Source organism: Amphiura filiformis, chromosome 13 (assembly GCF_039555335.1).
Source record: "Amphiura filiformis chromosome 13, Afil_fr2py, whole genome shotgun sequence".
In the NCBI taxonomy this organism is placed as follows: domain Eukaryota; kingdom Metazoa; phylum Echinodermata; class Ophiuroidea; order Amphilepidida; family Amphiuridae; genus Amphiura; species Amphiura filiformis.
This window is the reverse complement of record NC_092640.1, coordinates 64,335,320-64,356,358: the sequence shown is the minus strand read 5'-3', so window position 1 is coordinate 64,356,358 and position 21,039 is coordinate 64,335,320. Positions and strand designations below refer to the sequence as shown.

The following is a 21,039-nucleotide window of genomic DNA, read 5'->3' as shown; positions in this document are numbered from 1 at the left end:
GAGACTTAGGAATAAAATTAATGCAGTGGGACAATATGAATGTTTCCTGTAAGAAAGTCAAATATCAGTCCTAAGTCTCAACTATTAGCTCGTTGGCTGCAGTTTTAAAATGACCATTTTGTGTGTGTGGCAATGGGGACTTTGCCTCTAAAATTAGGTTATATTGGTCAAATTTCCCAATCATAGTGCATTGTAGGAATGCCTTTAAGCCTCCTCTGTAGTTACCCCCTGTTTGTTCACAAAATACAGGAAAATATCGACAGTCTGCTGGTGCCTTTGGCTGAATGGAATTTATTTATTTATTTATTTATTCTTTCTTTATTGAGGGTAATACTGCTTCAGTGACAAGCACTGCTTTTCAAGCAGGCCCTCATTGTATACATGTTATAGCAACAAAATATATTACGATACACAATATTTACAAAAATAGCATACATAATATACTAGTATTACAAATAAGTATAATGGTATCATCAAATACAAGAAAATTATAAATACCATGATTCAAAATACAGAAATACAATAATTATATTTATACAAAAAATAAGCAAGCAAATGAACAAAATGTAGATAAAGACAGGCCTAAATTTCTTTAATTTTTGACTGAAATTGGCCTAAAGTCATATTTTCCATCTGCGCTCTTACTGTCATTTACGTGAGAATAATCAGGGGGTAACAATTTTATCCTTTTGTGAAAATGAATTACATTATCTTCCAACTTGTTCGTAAACTTTGCTGGAGGAATTTAGTTTGATAATTTTACTAAAAAGTTGGCCAGTTTCTTCCTTGTGCAGCCATGCCATGCTGAAGTATGAGCGTGAGTGTTACAAACGGTTATCGCGCGAGTCATGTTAGATGGCACGTGTGTGTTAAGACTACGCAGGTAATACGGGAAATGTTACCTGCCTGTATATTAATGAGAAGTACGCAGGTAATACAGATTTTTATCCAAGTGGTGTTTGATCAATGAGATGTCAGAATTCTTATCAACTAAAGGATAAACATGCACTCCACATGCTACACACATAAATGCCACCAGAAGTGGACATGAAATTTTAATTTAAAAAGTCTGTAGTGTGCTACAAGGGTGGACACACACATCCCCAAAGTCAGTCACTATACTGTAGACATGCTTCACACACATACGAAATTAAATCGGTGTGTCCTGTACTCCAAATGAGATCATGCATGCTCCATACAATATGTACTCTTGCTGCATTTCGGATGCATTCAGGGCATATTTCAGATATAAGCCTTTCACATGACATGTTCGGACAAATCACATTTTGAATAATGGACAGTGAAGGTGATAGAGTTGTTAATATACTGTTCTTTTTGCACACAGGACCCAGCCTACAGCTCTGGAAAGTTTGGCGAATTCAGGGAGTTGCTACTGGGAATGCTAGACACCTATAACTATGAGAAAGTAAGTGTTCAATTTACAGTTGTCTCCATTCAAATGCTGAGAATCGATGTCTTATCTTGATATTTGAGGGTTGCCAACCATGTGAATAAAATAGAAACTGAAAAGATAAAGAAAAAGAAACCTACTTTTTTCGGGCCAAAAATTATGCTGCAGTTACGAGAAAAATCTGAGCTTTCATCTGATACAAAAATATGCATTTTGATGTGGTTTATCTATTATGGTGATGCTACTGAGCCGGTTGAACAAAAACCCACAAAAACATGCTACATCTTGATATCCCAGAATACAACAGTAAAATTAGTTGATGACACTAAGCTGACAAGTTCAGGCACGAACACATTTTAGTCATGGACTAGACTGATTAAGGGGTGGGGTATGAACGTTTGGACAGTATTTATTTTGGGACATTAGAGCACATCAGATATATCGAATTGCATTCTGAATACGAAGAATGTCCTTCTGATATCAAATAATTTTGATTTTTTGAAATTTGCAATTGAATACACATTTTATGGCAAATCATTAAAAATTGATATTTTTGATATTTAACAGTACTCAAGTAAACTTTATAAATCTGATGATTTATACTTAAAAGTGTATGTAGGTGGGATGAAAAGCCGACGATCAATTGAAAATTTTGACCTTTCGTATTGAAGATATGGATTTTTTTTTCCAAAAACACCAAAAAAAAAAAAAGGTCTTTTTGGGAAAAAATCCATATCTTCAATATGAAAGGTCAAAATTTTCAATTGACCGTCGGCTTTTCCTCCCAGCTACATACACTTTAAGAATATATCATTAAATTTATATAATTTACTTCGAGGACTGTTATATATCAAAATTTGAAAAATATCAAATTTTTATAATTTGTCAAAAATTTTGTATTATATTGTGATTTTCAAAAATGAAAATTATTTGATATCAGAAAGACATGCTTCAGTATTCAGAATGCAATTCGATAGGTCTGAGGTGCTCTCATGTCCCACAAAAATACTGTCGAAAACGCAATAAACGCTCATTCTAGATCCCTTAATACATCATAATATGTGTTTCATTACGTTTATTATTTTCAGGCTGCCAATCTGGTCACTTGCCATTTAAAGGAGTATTTCGTGATCCTAGCATCCTCTTTTTATGACATTTTTCAGTACATATCCACGAAAAAAGCCTATTCCCAAAATTTCAGTTGATTCCGATTTTGCGTTTGCGAGTTATGCATGATTATGTGTATTACACTGCTCCATAGACAATGCGTTGTAATTTCGTTCTGGTGCACCAGAACGAAATTCAAATTTCACGATATCTTTGCAAAACGAATTAATCTGCAAGAAATATTTTGTACATAAACATTATGTAGCCAGAGGTTTCCAGTGATATAAAAATCTCAACTTTTTTTTTGAGAAAAGTGGGGGATGAGGCTGTGGATCACGAAATGCCCCTTTAACTGAACAGTGACTGTTTGATCTGCCCAGCCTTGAAAAAACAGCAACCTTGTAACTAGTTTTTTCAACTATGATTGCTTGATTCCTTGCAGACTTTGTTAAAGACTACCAATAATTTGCTACACCAAGACTTGTACACATCACTCAAGAATCTTACTTTAGCGGCCAATAGTGGACTTGTACCAAGACAAGAATGCTGCTTCCTGTGTGGATGTAGCTATGAGCAGATTGCAGAACACGAATCGACTATTGTATTTAGGTGAGTATTATGGGTCCAATGATACAAAGAGATTATAGACCAGGGGTCCATTTCACTAAACTTTACGAAGCTTCGTAAGTCTTTAAATCGTTCGTAACTTATGACGAATCGAAAGTTCAATTTCACTAAACTGACTTATGAACGGTACCCTTCATAAGTAATAGGGATTTACTACAGGGACCCTTCTTAAAGTTACGTCTAGTATTCGGTATTCGTAACTTTACAAACGTTTACTCGAGTTACGAAGGGTTAAAAGTTTAGTGAAATGGACCCCAGGGCTTCCCATAAAAGATAATGTGACCCAAAGTTCATAAGACAAATGTGACACGATCAAGGGAAATGAGTCGGATGTCGCTTATATTGATTTTGAGATATTGGCAAAGAAAGTGTAAAAATTCTTTTGTTTTATATTGTTTTCAGCGATTGACAAATTGATGTAATTTGCAAAGAAAAGTCGTATCAACATGCGGTTTTCAGTTTCAGAAAGCTCTAAATGTCCTCTATAGAAACATATGTAAAATTAATTTTCGACCAGGGCTGACATGTGACTCATTCCCCTTGATCATGTCACAAATATGGTTTGACCCACATGATAATATAAATGCTGTTACATACCGAAACTTATATCATCGGCACACCGGGTAAAATTTCCAAAGGGGCATATTTTCCAGGCTGTCCCGCTGACCAGCTCACAGAATGACTTTACCGGGACAAATTTGAAATATCATTGCTAAAATGGTTCAAAGTGGGGTAACATAACCAATACGATGATAGCCTGCACTATGCACAGAGATGTATTTTTTTCATTTATTCTGGCAAGTCTCATGTCCCCTTTTGGAAGAGACAGCGACCTCAATAAAAGTTGCGACCCACAGTTTGGGAACTGCTAGATTAGACCCAAAGAGTACAGACCTGGAATTGCTCTGTGTATAGTGCTATGGTAAATCCACCATATTGGTTTGTCATGCATGGAGACCAAAATAGTGTACCTCCAGTAATTTATCGGCAAAACCCAAAGGTCAAGCAATAATTTGCGTCTATAAGCCTTAGGGTTGCAAATTAGGCTTACACACATAGTACTTGCATGCATTATCTGCACAACTAAATAGCTAAAAGTGCACCCCTGAATGTGCCGTACATCCCCATATCATCATTTCCACTTAGACCCCCACCCCCGAATGAAGCTAACAAATGGTAAGTGTGAAAGCAATAAAGATGTCAAAATTAAGATCAGATAAAAGTATAGTGGAATAAGTATTCATTGCTTCTCCTTTCAGTTGCACCCATACTTTCCATACATCATGCCTTCATGCCGCTGGCTGCTCATCTATGATAGACGGCAAACAACACTGGACGTGCTTCCAATGCTTCAATACCAGGCGTGGTGGTACCAACAGACGCAGGGCGCAACAGAAGCGGTAGATTTAGTTTCCTTGGTGCTACTCAGGGAGCTGTCGGAGGTGCTTCAGCAAGTCAGGCTGCTGGAGGCGATAGTGGTGCTGCCAAGAAGGTGAGAATTAGTTTTGTGTAAAATGATGAGTATTTTACTTCTGTCATTTTGTCTTGTGGGCGTAAGGATTTGAAAGTCCACTCAGTCCCAAGGTCAAATACCATGAAATTTAGAATTCCAAAATTTGATTTTTTTTTATGGGAATGTCTACTTTAAAGGCCTATAACTCAATAAAATTCCCTTTAAAAGGAAAGCCAGCCTCAATGTAGAAGAGGTCTTGTAATTAGTTTTGGTCAATGTGAAAGGCATTTTTAGGATCACGCTTACATCTACATGACAGTCCACCAAACCATCAACGATGAGAACATGCACACTGAAACAGCAGAAAACATTAATTCCTAATCTCATGTCAACTCTTTTAATTCATTACTCCAAATTGTTCTGGTCTGTTTGTTTTTTGTTGTTGTTGTTGTTGTTGTTGTTGTTGTTGTTGTTGTTGTTGTTGTTGTTGTATTTTTTTTTTGTCTTTTCAGCTTTTTACCCACGATATCTCAATTTCCAATTTAGTAAATTACCAGAACTTACGAACTCAATATCTTCGCTTAGGAATGTCCGATTTCACTGGTTTGAGTTAACTTACATGTACATTTTATTTTAAAATAACTTAATTAATTCGCAATGTATAGTTTAAGCCTACTATATTATAATAGATAGTGGCCAGCACATTTATAAAGGACTGGTTACTCACTACAATCTTCACTCTTAAACTGTGCTTTTCTGAATGTGCTGATCATGTTGATTGCTAGTCGGAAACTCCTGCGAAGCTATGGACATGGCATCTTACATACTCCATTCTATAACAGTCTGCCTATAGTGCCTTGTGTGTTTTCTCTTCAATCATTTTGTTGAATGTAATTTTATGAATCAAATAGTTATGTGTCATTTTATTTATAATAAAGAAGTTATTAAATTAATAAAGTAAGACAATTTATTTATCTATAAGTGCATGTCAAATGGGGTACATTGTTCAATACTATAGGCCTACATGCATAAATTATGCCCATATTATAGCTAGGCCCTAAAAACTTTATTTTGCATCGGATTTTTCCCGTTGAAAAGACAAAACTGATGTTTATGATAGCAACCATTTCATCAATAACATTTTGAGTCATTTTTATCCATAAAAGCGACACAGGATATGATAGATAACTACTTTCACATCAATATGGTCCATATGATCACATATTGTTGAGAATCTGTGATATGAGCGGGGGATATGATGAAGATTTTGATTCTATAGATCTGTTATCAACATGATATCACGCTGTTCAGTGGTCAAGGAGTAAGGACCCCGGTCAAGGACACTGATATGACATCATAGGTGATGTCAGATTTTCTTCTGCTGACCATATGATGCTATATATTAACTATTATTGTTACATTTAGGCCTATACCTGACTTTTAAAGTCATAATTAGTTCAAACATAACTTTGGTAATACTCACTGTTTTTCGTTCGTTGAAACGGCAAAACATACTTACTTTTCCTTACAAATCAATTAAAATATTTTTAAAAAATTCAACCACAAAAAGTTTTAAACAAAAGTCATTCCAATACCAATAAAAATAATCTCTTGAGCAAACTGACCCCATCCCAGAAATAGGTACCAGCCCGATGGGCTGGCGAAAACATGCCTGACGACTTGTTCCGGGTTTGGTTGGAGCTGGTCGCATATTTTTACCATCACACTAACAACTTCCTTTATATTGTTATGTCATGTTTCTTTTAGGTTGTCCATCTTGATCCAGAGCAAGAAAGTTCATTAGAAATGTTGAGGAAAAGAACAGATGGACCCTCAAGAGTAAGTATGAGCCCTCTCCACATGGTGTTGGCTACAGACAACAATTCTTAATTGTCTCTTAAAAATTCAAAACTTTCAGAATTGTACATTGTCATGCCCATATTTGGAATCAGCATGAAAAATGCATTAAAATGAATACAAACAAACCTAGTATTGGTCCAGTGGTTCTTGAGATAGCTTTTTTGATATTTTGAGAAAATATCGAAAATTTTGACTTTTCATGTTGAAGCCTACTCCCCATTCCAGATAAATACAGCACTAATTTTTTGGGATTAAAAAAATATGATCACGTTCTGCAAAATAAAATATAGCTAAATCCTAATCCTTTAGTTAGTCCTAACTGGGAATAAAAGTAAAATTTTAGTATTTGGCCAATTTCTTGAAAAATTAGCCAAAAACATGCATTTTTGTCATGTTTTCTGACAATCGAGTCACAAAAATCAAAGACTTGGAACAAGTCTAAGCATTCAAAATCTTGAGTAGATGCCGCAATTTTGCCCTAATTCCCACTTTTTTGTGTTACTATAATTAAATAATGGGTTATAAAAATTAAACATGTCTTTTCCAAAAAATAGAATACATAAACTGAAATTAGTCTTAATACAAGTCTTTGAGCTTGATTGTCACAGCATACTAAAAACACCATAAAAAGCACGCGTTTTGGCCCTTATTTCAAAAATTGGCCAAATATTAAAATTTTACTTTTATTGCCAGTTAGGACTAACTAAAGGATTAGGATTTAGCTATGTTTCATTTGGCAAAACAGGATAATATTTTTTTATCCCAAAAAATTAGTGCTGTATTTTTCTGGAATGGGGAGTAGGGCATGCAAAGTAGCAACAACAACAATTTTATGACTCAACTTACCAGGCTGTTTTCGATCATTGTTGGATGTAGCCCCTTCAAGACTCTGCCAGTTTTTTCTGTCTCTTGCATTTCTTGTCCATTCAGGTCCCATATAGGCAGTAAAGTCATCATGACATCTCCACTTATGTCTTCCTCTTGTATTGATCGTTTTCCTGTTCTTGGTTGCCATTCTGTAAGCCATTTTGTCCATCAGTTATCTTCCCATCATGCAACATGACCTGCATATCTCCATTTTGCTCTTTGAGTTCCACCATAACAATTTTACAACGAAATATTACTATTAAATATTGTTTAAGGTTATACGATGTATTGTTGGTCGAAGCAGCAGGAAAAAAAGTAGTTCACAGCATCTTGCGAATGGTAGTGAGCTTTAGCAAAAATTGCATTGCTCAATTCATAGCGAGCGTGTAGAAGAATTCAAATATCACAGATATACTTTAGTAGGTCCTGTGGTTCTTGAGTTATGTTGTAAAGAGGGCTGAAACAACAACACTTTTGTAAAACGCATATACTCATTAACAACAATAATTTAAAAGTTTTCAAAGTATATGATTTGTAGAATGAACTTTTGCAATACACCAAAGTGTTATTTTTCAATAATATATTTGATTCAGATAATGAAAATCAATTTTTTTTGGCTGCTTCGACCAACAATACCTCGTATACCCTTAAAGCAACCTTTAAATAGTGACCAACACCACAACCCTAATGTTAACACCTAAGGCACCAGAGACAAATTTGTTCGATCTTTGGATCGACCGTCGATGCTGCTTCGGTGCTTGTTATTAATGAACTATCAACTAATTAATCAGAATTAACGCTAAATATATATTGGTCAATATCAATATAGGCACATATTACTATTTTATCCCAATTAACAATAGTAAATAAATTGATTTCGTAAATAATAAGGATCGACCAAGCATCGATGGTCGATCGAAAGATCGAACTAATTTGTTTCTATCGCCTAACCCTATTTTGAATCCTAATCCTAATCCCAATCCTAAAACTTGTGGCACCCATCAACATGAAGTCTGCCATACTATAAAAACTTAAATGAAGTAAAAGACTGATAAACAACTGATATTTACTAAGATATAAGTCAAATTAAATGAAATATCTTATTTTGTTCTCTCCCACACAGTTTGCCATCTTATGTGAGTTATCTCGGACAGAACGCGGTCATCCTTCAGGTCAGGGTACAGTGAGGAGTGATAGCATATTACATCAGGAAGGATTCAAACTTAGATTAGCACCTGAATATCTCGATGAGGAACATCAGTTAGACATTCTTACTTCACTGTTCCAATAGCGTCTTGCTGTAAACAAATAAATTGCGTCTCGAGGGTTGAGAACCAGAAAGCCTTAATTCACAATGAATATTCATTGTGAGTTAACCCCGTGAGAACTACCTGCCGATTGGTCAAAAAGAAGTTTTCATTATGAATTGGACCAATCAGCAACATTGTTAATTTAGGGATTTAATCATGTTTCACCGTTGTTCATCACCGTTTAACAACGATGTGGCGCGTCGTCTGCGTGGTTTACTTTATGGTAAACCACGCAGATGCACCGACGCGAGTTGTTAAACGGTGATGAACAACGGTGAAACATGATTGAATCCTTTCAACAACGAAAAGAAGCTAAAGATCGTATAATTCACATGATTATTTCATGAGGAATGTCAATTAATCATTGCCACTCGGCCTTACAAAAACGTCGATGATTTCTCTGTTGATATCAGCAATAAAACCACAGAATTAAATTGCATGTTTAGCCGCTGCCTGAAAAATACTGAATTCAACTGGCAAAGTTTGCATACGCACATAGGTTCCAGGCGTGACGAATTAACGCGTAGTCTTGCTTTCGTTACGTATACGCTTACAGTAAAAGTGTGGATTCATCACGGATTAACAACGGTTGGCTGCTGTACAAAGGTATAGGAGGAGTTGTTGAAATAATATTACCACACAAAAGAATTGGGGTGAATTATTTGCAAAGCTCCATTCTCATTGGTGATTAAAATGAAGATATCATGTAATTGACCAATCAGAGGCCATGTTAGATCGCCAGGTCGTGCTCAGGGGGTTAAGATTTTCTGGTTTTCAACCCTCGATTTATTGATCGGTGTATTCTGAAAACAAACCTCAGATCAATTCACAAAAACAACATATATAAGCAAAATACAATAACACAAGGTAAAATATTAGAATTCAGTAATGAAATTAGAAGAGTGAAGTTATTAAACAGGATTTGAAACATAATTCTTGGAGCATAATTTCATAACAGACTTGCATACCTGTTGTGTTATCTTTGGAAGCAATAGAGAAGAATCGGTCACTGAAACTAGAAATATCTGCCACAGGGGGAGTATGAATTTCAAATGTAATTTTAGCAGCTCCATTTGAAACTTGCCCTCCCTCTGTAGAAGATTCAGGTTGAATCTTTCTCAGAGGGACAGAGGGTGTATGAAATTCAAACTGAGCTGCCTAATGCACTTATTCCATTAGAAATTCATACTCCCCCTGTGGCAGATATTTCCAAAATCTTCCACAGGGATGATGTGGATTTCAAATGGAATAGCCCAATACACCTATAAATCTTGGGCTGAATTCAAAAGACTAGGTTGCATCCAGGGTTTGCATCTGACGTCACTGTCAATCAAACTCCTCACGATCCTTGATTGGTTGATAGCACATAAAAGGAAGGTTAATTCATCTGCTGGCTTCATCAGAGAAAAGGAATTGCAGAAAATGGAGAACAATTACGGTACTTTTAAAAAGCAATTTTTCTAGGCATTGTTGACTTGGTGCCTTCTGGAAAGAAAGTTTCCTATTATGAAGACCTAACTTTTAACATGGCTTTTATGTTTGAAGGTGCAAAATTAATCAAAGGCATGCTGTTTTACTGCTACGTTCAGAAACTCAATCATCATGACAACTCGTAAACAAATCGTTTCTGAGTTTGATTGACAGGAGACGTCAGACGCACACTATTATTTTTATCTCTGGCTCTGATTATAGTCTTTGATGGGGTGTATAAATATGCCCTTGACATTTTATCAACTGTAGACTGTAAGAATCAGAGTATATTGTTAATGTTTCGTGAATGGTTTGAGTATCATTCCATTGGCGATCTTATCCTTTAGACGACCCTCACAATAATGGGACTAAATTATTACTTTTGCATCAAGGTTTACTTTTGCATCAAGTTTAAACAGTTGCCAAACACTTTGAAAGCAAGGTTTAATGTATTGGAAGGAGGGCAGGGCTTCCATAAATGAGGGAAATTATGGGGTAAAAAACAAGGTTAAACAACTTTTTGAAAAAAAATCTGCTAGGAAGTTTTTGTCTCAAAAACGATAAAAAAATTATCGGAAAAGCAAAACACTTACCTTTGTAAAATCAGCATCAATTCCGCCACATAAATAGATGATCAGATGAGTGGAAAGTGACAAACAATTTGTGAAATGAGGGAGTTTTTTAAAGAAAAATATATCATGTTTTTTCGAGAAATTCGCCATCTTGAAAAATGCAGAATTGCGTTACGCAGTAAAAACCTGTCAAACGAGCTTGAAAATGCTTGATACGCGAGCGTAAACCACCATCAAATCGAGCGTACATCAAAAGCTTGTGCTAGGCGAAGTGTTGGAGTTTGCAATCGCCCATTTTGCATTCAGCTCTTTTACGTCAAAAATTGCAATAAAAACATGGATTTTGGAACAAAATAAAGCTTGTTTGAAGAAATAAAAGGTATGTTTGTATTAATAAAAACATGTTTAACCTTGATGCGAAAGTTTAATTTGATAAATTCCTAATTTTCACCTATAATAGCTTGAGTGGTCTAAAAGAAAAGATCGCCATTCCAATATAGTGTCTTGCCATGGGCATCTTATCCTGCACTTTACAATTTAACAAGTATGTTGACTGTAAGATGCATAGTATGTTGTTTCAAGAACATTTTGGGAATATATTGCAACAATCTAACCGGTTCACTTCACTCAAGTTAACTTCACTCAAGTTATTCATCAGCAATGTGGTTTGTTAGAAGTACACTAAAGTATTTGTGACAGTACACGACGAATGAGCCGTAAATTCCTTCACGGTCAATTTTGTTTTATTTTGTGTTTAGAAAATATATATCATAAGCTTTAAAATGGTATATCATCTGACTTCAAATGATATCCAGAAGCGGGGTTATGGGTTGTTGAACTTTGCTTCTTCAACAAAATGGTACCTTTTTTCGTTTCTACATGTGTCTCTTTTTCCACATTGCTGGTAATAAATATCAAACAGTCATAATTATCGTTCATGTCAAATCATCCTCAAGTCAACAAGGTTCAGGAATGTCCTCTCATTGTTAATTGTTGATTATTCATACCTAGACAAAACACAATGTGCTTTGTAACACACCACTTGTACAGGATTTAGTCAAAGCAAACAAACACCAGAGCTATTAAGAATTCTATAGATATCTAAGGTAGAAGCTTATTATCCTCTTCAATAATAGGATTATTGATTGGTGTAAAAGATGTTCGACTATAAAAGATAAGATACATGTTGAACAAACTTGAGGTACCAATGAATACGACTTTCATGCACATTTTGCACTGTAACTCAGAATACAATTTAGGACATTTGTGGCTCATTTGTGCTGTACGGTCACATATACTGAACACTTCCATGTGTGCGTTATCTCGCACTCAAGATTCAAAAGCCATGCGAACTCTATTGGTCTCTCATATTTAGCGGCACTGCACAAAATAAGCTTAAATATTCAAGGGCCCTTTTGGTGTGACATCTATGTGCTCTCATCAATTACCACAGGCTCGAATTCAAATTGTAAAATGTTAATGTTATATTGGTCCACATTTTGTGACACTTTGTAAGACTCACAAATTGACTGCTCAGTGCCAGAAGTGTGCAAGTGCAATAGCTGCCATGTGTAGCTGGCATGTCTAGATGAGTACAATATACTGTGTGTAAATTGCCAAATGATCACAGGGCAGCTATTGCACTTACCACTTCTGGCACTAAGCAGTCAAATTCAGGTAGTCAGTGATCGATCGATCGATCGATCGATCAATCAATCAATCAATCAATCAATCAATCAATCAATCAATCAATCAATCAATCAATCAATCAATCAATCAATCAATCAATCAACAATCAATCAATCAATCAATCAATCAATCAATCAATCAATCAATCAATCAATCAATCATATGCATTTATAGAGCTCCAAAAACCAAAAAGAATTTGAACTAAGGTGCTAAACACTATTCATGATAAAGAGATAAAGGGTACTGCAGTTCTACATCTAGCGCAAGTGACCTGCAAGGTCCTGCAAAGCACTGGCCTGGGTGCTGGCTTTTCGAGTTCTGGAAGTTATAGCAGTTGTTGAGAAGACCCTCTCGCCAAAGTGAGGTTGTTCAACACAACATGCATTACAATTCTCCTCTATGGATGCAAGTTATGGATAATCTCCAATATGGAAAGCAAAATAAATGCTTTTGCAACCTCTTGTTACCCCATTATGCAGAATATCAAATACTTTGTAAACTGACCATTTTTTCAATGCCCCCATCTACACTGACAAACCCTCCTCTTGAGCGTGTAAGAATTCGTTAGCTGAAGTTCCTTGGGCACATACCGCATGCCAGATGATGAGCCAGTTAAGTCATGTGCTCTTTATACACCACCACCTGTAGCCAAAGTATGATTATGATGATGATGCAGGTCTACATGGTAGTTTATTGGAGAGAACACTGACTTCACAGGCTATTGGCCTGAGGGCCTGCTTTATTACAGTATATCGAACCATGTTTTGCTATGTGGGCAGTATCGTGTATTTAGGCAGTGTAGCATGATTTTTTCATGAAAGCTTCAAGTGAATACTTTAGATGCAAAACTTAACAATAAATTAATTTCACCAAATCCTGCTAGAATTAATACCTGAACTAGTCTCTTTGTCAGCACATTGATGCTGGGTTGGGGTAGGGCAAATTCCTGATAAAACCATTATTAGTTTGATTACAGAGGTTCATCAGGTCTTGGAAAAACAGTGGCTTGTCTCCTTTATTATTTGCGATGGCAAACCTGGTGAAAAATTATGTTTATTCATCAGGTCTGTTAATTAATCAGCTATTTTTTAGTTCATTCGCCATGACCAAAACAGTTTCACCAGAAATCATCTGGCTTTCTCAAAGTGTTGATGTTATTGATCCATCTGCTCAGAGCGGGAACCTTGACCGGATGATTTAGTTTTCCCAGAATGTAAGTTTTTCATTTGGTCTTGTCAAATGAACTAATAAATAGCTCATTATGAGTTTGGTTTGTACAGGCATTATAATACTTTATTGTTCTGCTATTGAAAAGGCTGAAAATGCTATGTATGAGACTGTTACTGTATTCAACCTAATTAGAGCCTAACCACTCAAACTTGACATTTTCTGTGCCAACATTCTGTGCCAAAAAAAATTTAAAGTAAGATAACAGATAGATGAATCATTTCAGTCACTCAAAATTGATGCCTAGATACTTTTGCTGTAATTTTACATATTTTACTCAATTTCATGCAAATTGTGCACTGTAAAGGAACACTTTATCAGGCGATGAATAGAACAAAATTGTAGAGGCACTAATTAAGAAAATGGCTCTAATTATGTTGAATACAGTATATGCCTATAGTTTATATGTTCTATAAATGACTTTTTGTTGCAATATAGGCCTATGTTTATCCTGCATGTAAAGGATCATGAAAGCAGATATGAACCTACCTTTCATTGTAGTGTCAACTGGAAAGTGCCAAGCAAGAGTATTTTGTTATTTTCATCTGTCCCTTTGTAGATGGCACCCACAGGTGTTAATGTTGATGTTGTCCTCACAAGATTTCACAGTCCATTCCTGTCTCTTGCCATGTATGTAGCAGCTGCCGTACTTCAGTCAATGATGTTGTTGGTCATCCTTATGTCTTTCATTAGGCAAAAAAAATTGTTTGCTTGCACTCCACTGACCGACCCAAAATTGACCAAAATCAGGGTCTGCCCTTTTCATTTTTTGTTTGTTTTTGATTCTAATGGTTAAATTCAGTAAATTTCATTTCAAAGCTAGATTTGGCCAACAGTTTCTTTGCGTCTTATGCCTGTAAGTATTCAGTCATCCTATTTGAATCAATTTCTATGGTGTGTCATGCGTATTGACGTCTGAAATATTGATATATGACCAATGACCAAAGCCCATTGCCTAGGCCACTAAAAATTTGTTTTAAAAATATTTTTCCGACCTACCGACCCACCCCAAAAATCCGACTGGAAGGCAAGCAAACAATTTTTTTTGCCCTTATTATAAGCATGCTCATTTCATGAGGGTACTGAAAACGGAGATACGATAGAGGCAGAGTGTTTTGGATTGACCTTCATATATTTGATGTGATATGTGAAAACTCTTCACATGTTGCATTATCCTATTTTGTTTTGTAAAGACAATACAGGCTAAGACTATTTTCAACCCTTCTTTGATGTTTAAGGGATCTAAAATGAGCGTTTATTGCGTTTCGACAGTATTTCTTGTGGGACATGAGAGCACCTCAGACCTATCGAATTGCATTCTGAATACTGATATGTCTTTCTGATATCAAATAATTTTCATTTTTGAAAATCACAATATAATACAAATTTTATGACAAATTATAAAATTGTGATATTTTTCAAATTTTGATATATAACAGTCCTTGAAGTAAATTATATAAATCTAATGATATATTCTTAAAGTGTATGTAGCAGGGAGGAAAAGCCCGGGTCAATTGAAAATTTTGACCTTTCATATTGAAGATATGGATTTTTTCCCAAAAAGACCTAATTTTTTTTGGTGTTTTGGGAAAAAAATCCATATCTTCAATACTGAAAGTTCAAAATTTTCAATTGACCGTCGGCTTTTCATCCCACCTACATACACTTTAAGTATAAATCATCAGATTTACAAAGTTTACTTCAAGTACTGTTAAATATCAAAATATCAATTTTAATGATTTGCCATAAATGTGTATTAAATTGCGAATTTCAAAAATCAAAATTATTTGATATCAGAATGACATTCTTCGTATTCAGAATGCAATCGATATGTCTGATGTGCTCTAATGTCCCAAAATAAATACTGTCCAAACGCTCATACCCCACCCCTTAAGTCACAGCTACAAAAGGAAAACAGTTCTAAAAAGATTTCTAAATTTCCATGTGTTTTGTTTAAAAATCTCAAAACTTAAAAATGTCACAGTGTGAAGGGTTTTCATAGATCACATCACATATTAGAAAAAATTGATTAAACTTTCCCCAGTTTAATACAGTTTTATCACAATTTATGTTTTGTAACATACTCAGTAAATAATTATACGGCAAAATCATGTAAACGGACAGCCAGGCTGTGAAAGATTTTATGTATGTGTATGGATATTAAAGATATAATAAATTATCTTGAAATGGATATAACTTTGTGTGGTTTGGGGAAAAGTCAATTGGAAATTAGTGGAGGGAAGAGTGTACTTATTACTGTAATAGCTGGATAAATACCATCACTCAGCGCGAAGTGACTGCGCCTTACAGATACACCACCTTTGACCGTGTGTGTATCACACAGACGCTACTGTCTTGAAGAAGCCAAATGGACTAAATAAATTGGATGAGTACTGTAGTGTGGTAAGTTGACTGTGTACTAATTATTATGGTGGTTGCTATCTTCAATGTCAGGCCTGGAAAAAGTGGGAAATTTTGGAATCTCATTCCCGGGAAAATGTAGTGTTTGGAAGGAAATTGAAGGTTAGGAAATATCACCATAGTGCAGCATTGTCTTAATCACCATCAATCTGGAAAAGTCATGCAGCATGAAAAATTGGCAACAATCTTGGAAAGAGCATGACATTTTGGTCATCCAGAAACGGGTCAAAAGTGGTGTAAAATCAATAAGGCCTAAAAAAAATTTGTTTGATTGGTGTAACCCGACCGACTCTAAAATTAGGCCCGACCCTGACTTTTTTGCAAAAAAAAAATTAAATTAAACAATTAAAACAAGAAGAAAGAAGTTCCAAGGGCTTTATCAAATGCAATTTACAGCTTTAAAAGTGAAAAAAAAAAAGATCCTGACGACCTACCTTAATTTTTTGTTATGTTACGCCAATCAAACAATTTTTTTAGGCCTAATGGAATTTTAAGTATGGTAATTGAGATTCTGGAAATAAGTATTATAGGCCTGGTAATGGAAAAGTTGTGGAATTCATACTAGAAAGAATGTGGAAAAAAAAAAAAAACCTGCCTTCATGATTTATAGTGTGTTATACCAAACCCACAGGCCTCTGCACAATTTACAGAAAATTACTGACCACTATGGCTCCAATTATTCCATAAACCATTTAACAATTCAGGGAAGAAGCTATGAAGCGCACACCCTAGACATACCACAATAAACCTTCGCAGCCAGGATCAACTCACCTCAAGTTTTGTATGAGTACAACCTTAATGAAAATTAATGTGAAAGAAATGCAGAGGGGGAGGGGAAACCAGTGTTAGTGTTTTATTAACTCTAATCAGAGAAGATGAGACTGCCCTAATACTGCCAAAGCTAACAAAATCTAACAAGAAAAAGAACTGCACATGCATGCATCCCCACATGATGTCATGATCATGCAATCACTATCAAGTCATATATATATGCACAGAATCACTAGCCGTGCCAGTGAAACCCCAGTAGTTACCAGTCGGTGATCCTGTAGTTGGCATGCGAGTGGTCTAATGTTTGAATCCTGAGGGGTACATAGTGACTTGCATACGGACCCTAATATGGGTCTACTTTTCGGCGTAGTGGTAAAAGTCTAAAAATTCCCGCCGATTACGAGCTGGTCAAGGTATAGCAATGATATCTACTGCGAATAGGGACATTAATGGATTGCATTGCTAGCATAAGCATGATAAGTCATAAATGTACCTCAGCATGCAGTAGATATCGTTGCATGCTAGTAGGTCATCAATTCTCCCATTAGCAGTAGATCATCAATACCCCCGTCAGCAGTAGATAGCATAGCTAGTAAGTCATCAATATCCCGTCAGCAGGGAGATAGCATTGCTAGTAAGTCATCAATATCCCCGTCAGCAGTAGATAGCATAACTAGTAACTGCTGATGAGGGCATGATGACTTATAGCAATGCTATCTACTGCTGATGGGATATTGATGACTTACTAGCAATGCTATCTTCTGTTGATGGATTATTGATGACTTTCGTGCAATGCTATCTACTGCTGCTGGGGTATTGATGACTTACGTGCTATGCTATCTACTGCTGATGGGATATTGATGACTTACTAGCAATGCTATCTTCTGTTGATGGATTATTGATGACTTTCGTGCAATGCTATCTACTGCTGATGGGGGTATTGATGACTTATGTGCAATGCTATCTACTGCTGATGGGATATTGATGACTTACTAGCAATGCTATCTTCTGTTGATGGATTATTGATGACTTTCGTGCAATGCTATCTACTGCTGATGGGGGTATTGATGACTTACGTGCAATGTTATCTACTGCTGATGGGATATTGATGACTTACTAGCAATGCTATCTTCTGTTGATGGATTATTGATGACTTTCGTGCAATGCTATCTACTGCTGATGGGGGTATTGATGACTTATGTGCAATGCTATCTACTGCTGATGGATGCATTGATAATCTACTGCTGATGGGAGCATTGATGACCACTAGCAATGATATCTACTGCATGCTGATAGGTACATTTATGACTTATACTAGCATTGCTATCTACTGCTGATGAGGGCATTAATGACTTACTACCAATGCTATCTACTGCTGACGGGGTATTGGTGACTTCCTAGCAATGATATCTACTGCTGATGGGGCATTAGTAATTCTACCTATTGCTGATGGGAGTATTAATAACTTACTAGCAATGCTATCTACTGCTGATGGGGGTTTTAATGACTTATACTGGTAATGCTATCTACTGCTGATTGGGGCATTGATGACTTACTAGCAATGCTATACTACTGATGGGGGCATTGATGACTTTAATACTGGCAATGCTATTCACTGCTGATTGAAGCGCTGACGACTTTACACTGTTTTTTAAACTGCTGATAAAATCATCATTGATAGAGAAAAAGTGGGACAATGTCATAATCGTACCATCCTCATTTAAGGGTTGTGTAAAGCTATATCAGGTGGGTAGGGGTAAAAATAAGATTATTGCCATTTTGACCAAAACACGTACGCATTTATGATTTGCCAAACAGAAACTAACAGAATAACACCTAAAAGTATCATTTTTTGATCATTTTGCATAAAATACGACTGTCCACGATTTACAAAATGTTTGTACCGGGTGTGCCTGTTGTCAAGTCGATGACAGACACGCGTACCAACCTTGAATAATTATACTGAATTGTGATGTAACATTCCGTACAGAGGGTATAGAGGGTATGCAATACGACGTCACTCATGACAGAGTCATCCTCATTTAAATAATATTCTGTCCTCCATAAGGTGCCACGGGGCAAATCGCATGATAATACATTAAAACAGGTGATATGTATGAATGGATGTGGAATCGATCTAGAGACCTGTCCCTCTGTCATCTTAAGCTATTTTAGAGCTGTCCTCCAACATGGCTGCCATCTCAATTGTCATACCGTTCCGGTTGGTTTATTGCATACACTCTATTCAATACGGCGTGACAGAGCCATTATCATTCAAATAAAAGTCTGGCCTCCATAAGGTAACAATAAAACAGGTAATAGGTATGACTGGTCGTGGAATCGATCTAGAAACCTGTCTCGCTGTCATCTTAAGCTACAGGGTGTCACTTGCATTTATTATGGAGTGCAGAATTAACCATCCATTTGTTGCCGAAATGAGTAACATGTAATTGTGGACATAGCTTGTTCTTGCTCTTAGCCCTCGTAATATTGAAAACACATGAAAAAGGTCACTTAATCCAATATCAAGAATTATTCAGTGTTTCAAGCTCTACATCTGTGCCAAATTTGGTGTATCTCCTATGACAACTGTATGATTTCTACACATAATTGCAAAGTAGGCCTACGCGATAGTGATAAAGCAGCAATGTCTTGTGCTTATGAAGCCTTTGCGCTGTAAGTTACACACATACAATTTTTACACAGGCAAAACATCCAGTTTTAAGAATATGCAATATCACGCCAAAACGAATGAAGTTTTTGCAATGAAAGTAACACAATAAGTAGGTGACATTTATGCCATTGTATTTCACGTACCGTCTCAAATTAAATACAATGTTGATTAATGTTTTCAAACACGGTATAGATCATTCTGGAACACCCTGTATCTTAGAACCGTCCTTCAACACAGGTGACAGTGTAATTGTTATATTGTTCCGGTCCATTTATGACGTAGCCTTCCTGTTTTAATACACGATGATACAATAAAACATGAGATCGGTTTGAATGGTTGTGGAATCAAACTAGAGACCTGTTCCTTTGTCACATTAATAGACCTGATAAATCAAGCGGAACGATTTCATGACAAATCCTTTCACAGAATTGACCGTGTTTCCAGCGCTGCAGTGTTGGTATTAACTTTGGGCTTCTTATGAATTGATTGTCAATACATATAGGTATATACATTAAAACTCAAACGGGAGAAAGAATCGCGCATACGCACCTTAGAACATTTTAAACACTGTTTTAAAATTGTATATTACAATTTATTTACATTAACATTGTACCCTAAATAACATGGACATTTGGGTGATATATTGATGTAGTTACGGGCCATATTTAGTGCCGATTTGTCCCAATTTGCTTTTGACTTGCCTGGCAACACTCCATAAAACATGGCTATAATTGAAGACCGAATTAAGTTTGCGTCTGACGTCAGGGCAAAGGCGAGACGTGATTGGTTACTGACCTGCGCAGTACGGCATTTTTGGTCTGGTTGACAGCACGTCATACGCAAACTAGTCTTTTCAATTCGGTCTTATATATAGTCGTGTGAAGAAGCTTGAAGACAGGGGAAGTTGGAGACCCATAAGGAATTATATTAATTTGTTCTCAAACGGAATCATGATAATAATCGTAAGTAAAAGTAGTTAAATAACATAGCGCTATTAGCTCGCCTATGAACCTTGGTATTCGTTAGTTAACCGGATAAATAACTTTGGCAAAACTGACAAATTTGTACCAAAATTGGCGTTAACTCGTTACTGTCGAAAATGTACAAAATATGGCTTCCGTGAATCTAAACAAATTGATATTTAAAAATTGGTTAATTGTATTACCGAACATGGACATGTAGGATGGTATCTCTAGAAGTCTTTTTGCCTGAAAAATTGGAATTTTGTTGAATTTAGAGTAACAAAATAACATGCCCCAGACAGTGGTCGACGAGAGTGTAAAATCAGGTAGTATTTTGTGTATTGACGAGCTTCAAACATGCCTTCGTTGCATTCCGAAGTCACAAATATCTATCATAATTCTTATTTCAAGGTCCTGTAAATACCTCAGCAAAAGATAGGGTCATCGTCCAACACGGACTGCTCGAAAAAAGTTCACCTATAAAAAACTGCGTGGGCTGTTATGCGTCGTTATATGTACAGGCATATTTGAAGAATTTCCTATCAACTAATAATATTAAGATTGCTAAAATATTAATCTAAAGACTTCATTCTTTCATGTGCACCATAAACTTTGCAC

The 21,039-nt window shown here is 36.0% G+C and overlaps 1 protein-coding gene across 1 annotated transcript in view; it reads left to right on the top strand.

Moving 5' to 3' along the window:
* The window catches only part of LOC140168644 (vacuolar protein sorting-associated protein 8 homolog), a 93,441-nt gene extending 84,615 nt beyond the window's left edge, over positions 1-8,826 (top strand). Inside the window, 6 exon segments of the mRNA XM_072192055.1 lie at positions 1,346-1,426; positions 2,961-3,127; positions 4,405-4,525; positions 4,527-4,637; positions 6,366-6,437; positions 8,449-8,826. Of these exon segments, the coding sequence (XP_072048156.1) occupies positions 1,346-1,426; positions 2,961-3,127; positions 4,405-4,525; positions 4,527-4,637; positions 6,366-6,437; positions 8,449-8,616 (720 nt within the window). The 3' untranslated portion in view covers positions 8,617-8,826.
* The last annotated feature ends 12,213 nt before the right edge of the window (positions 8,827-21,039 follow it).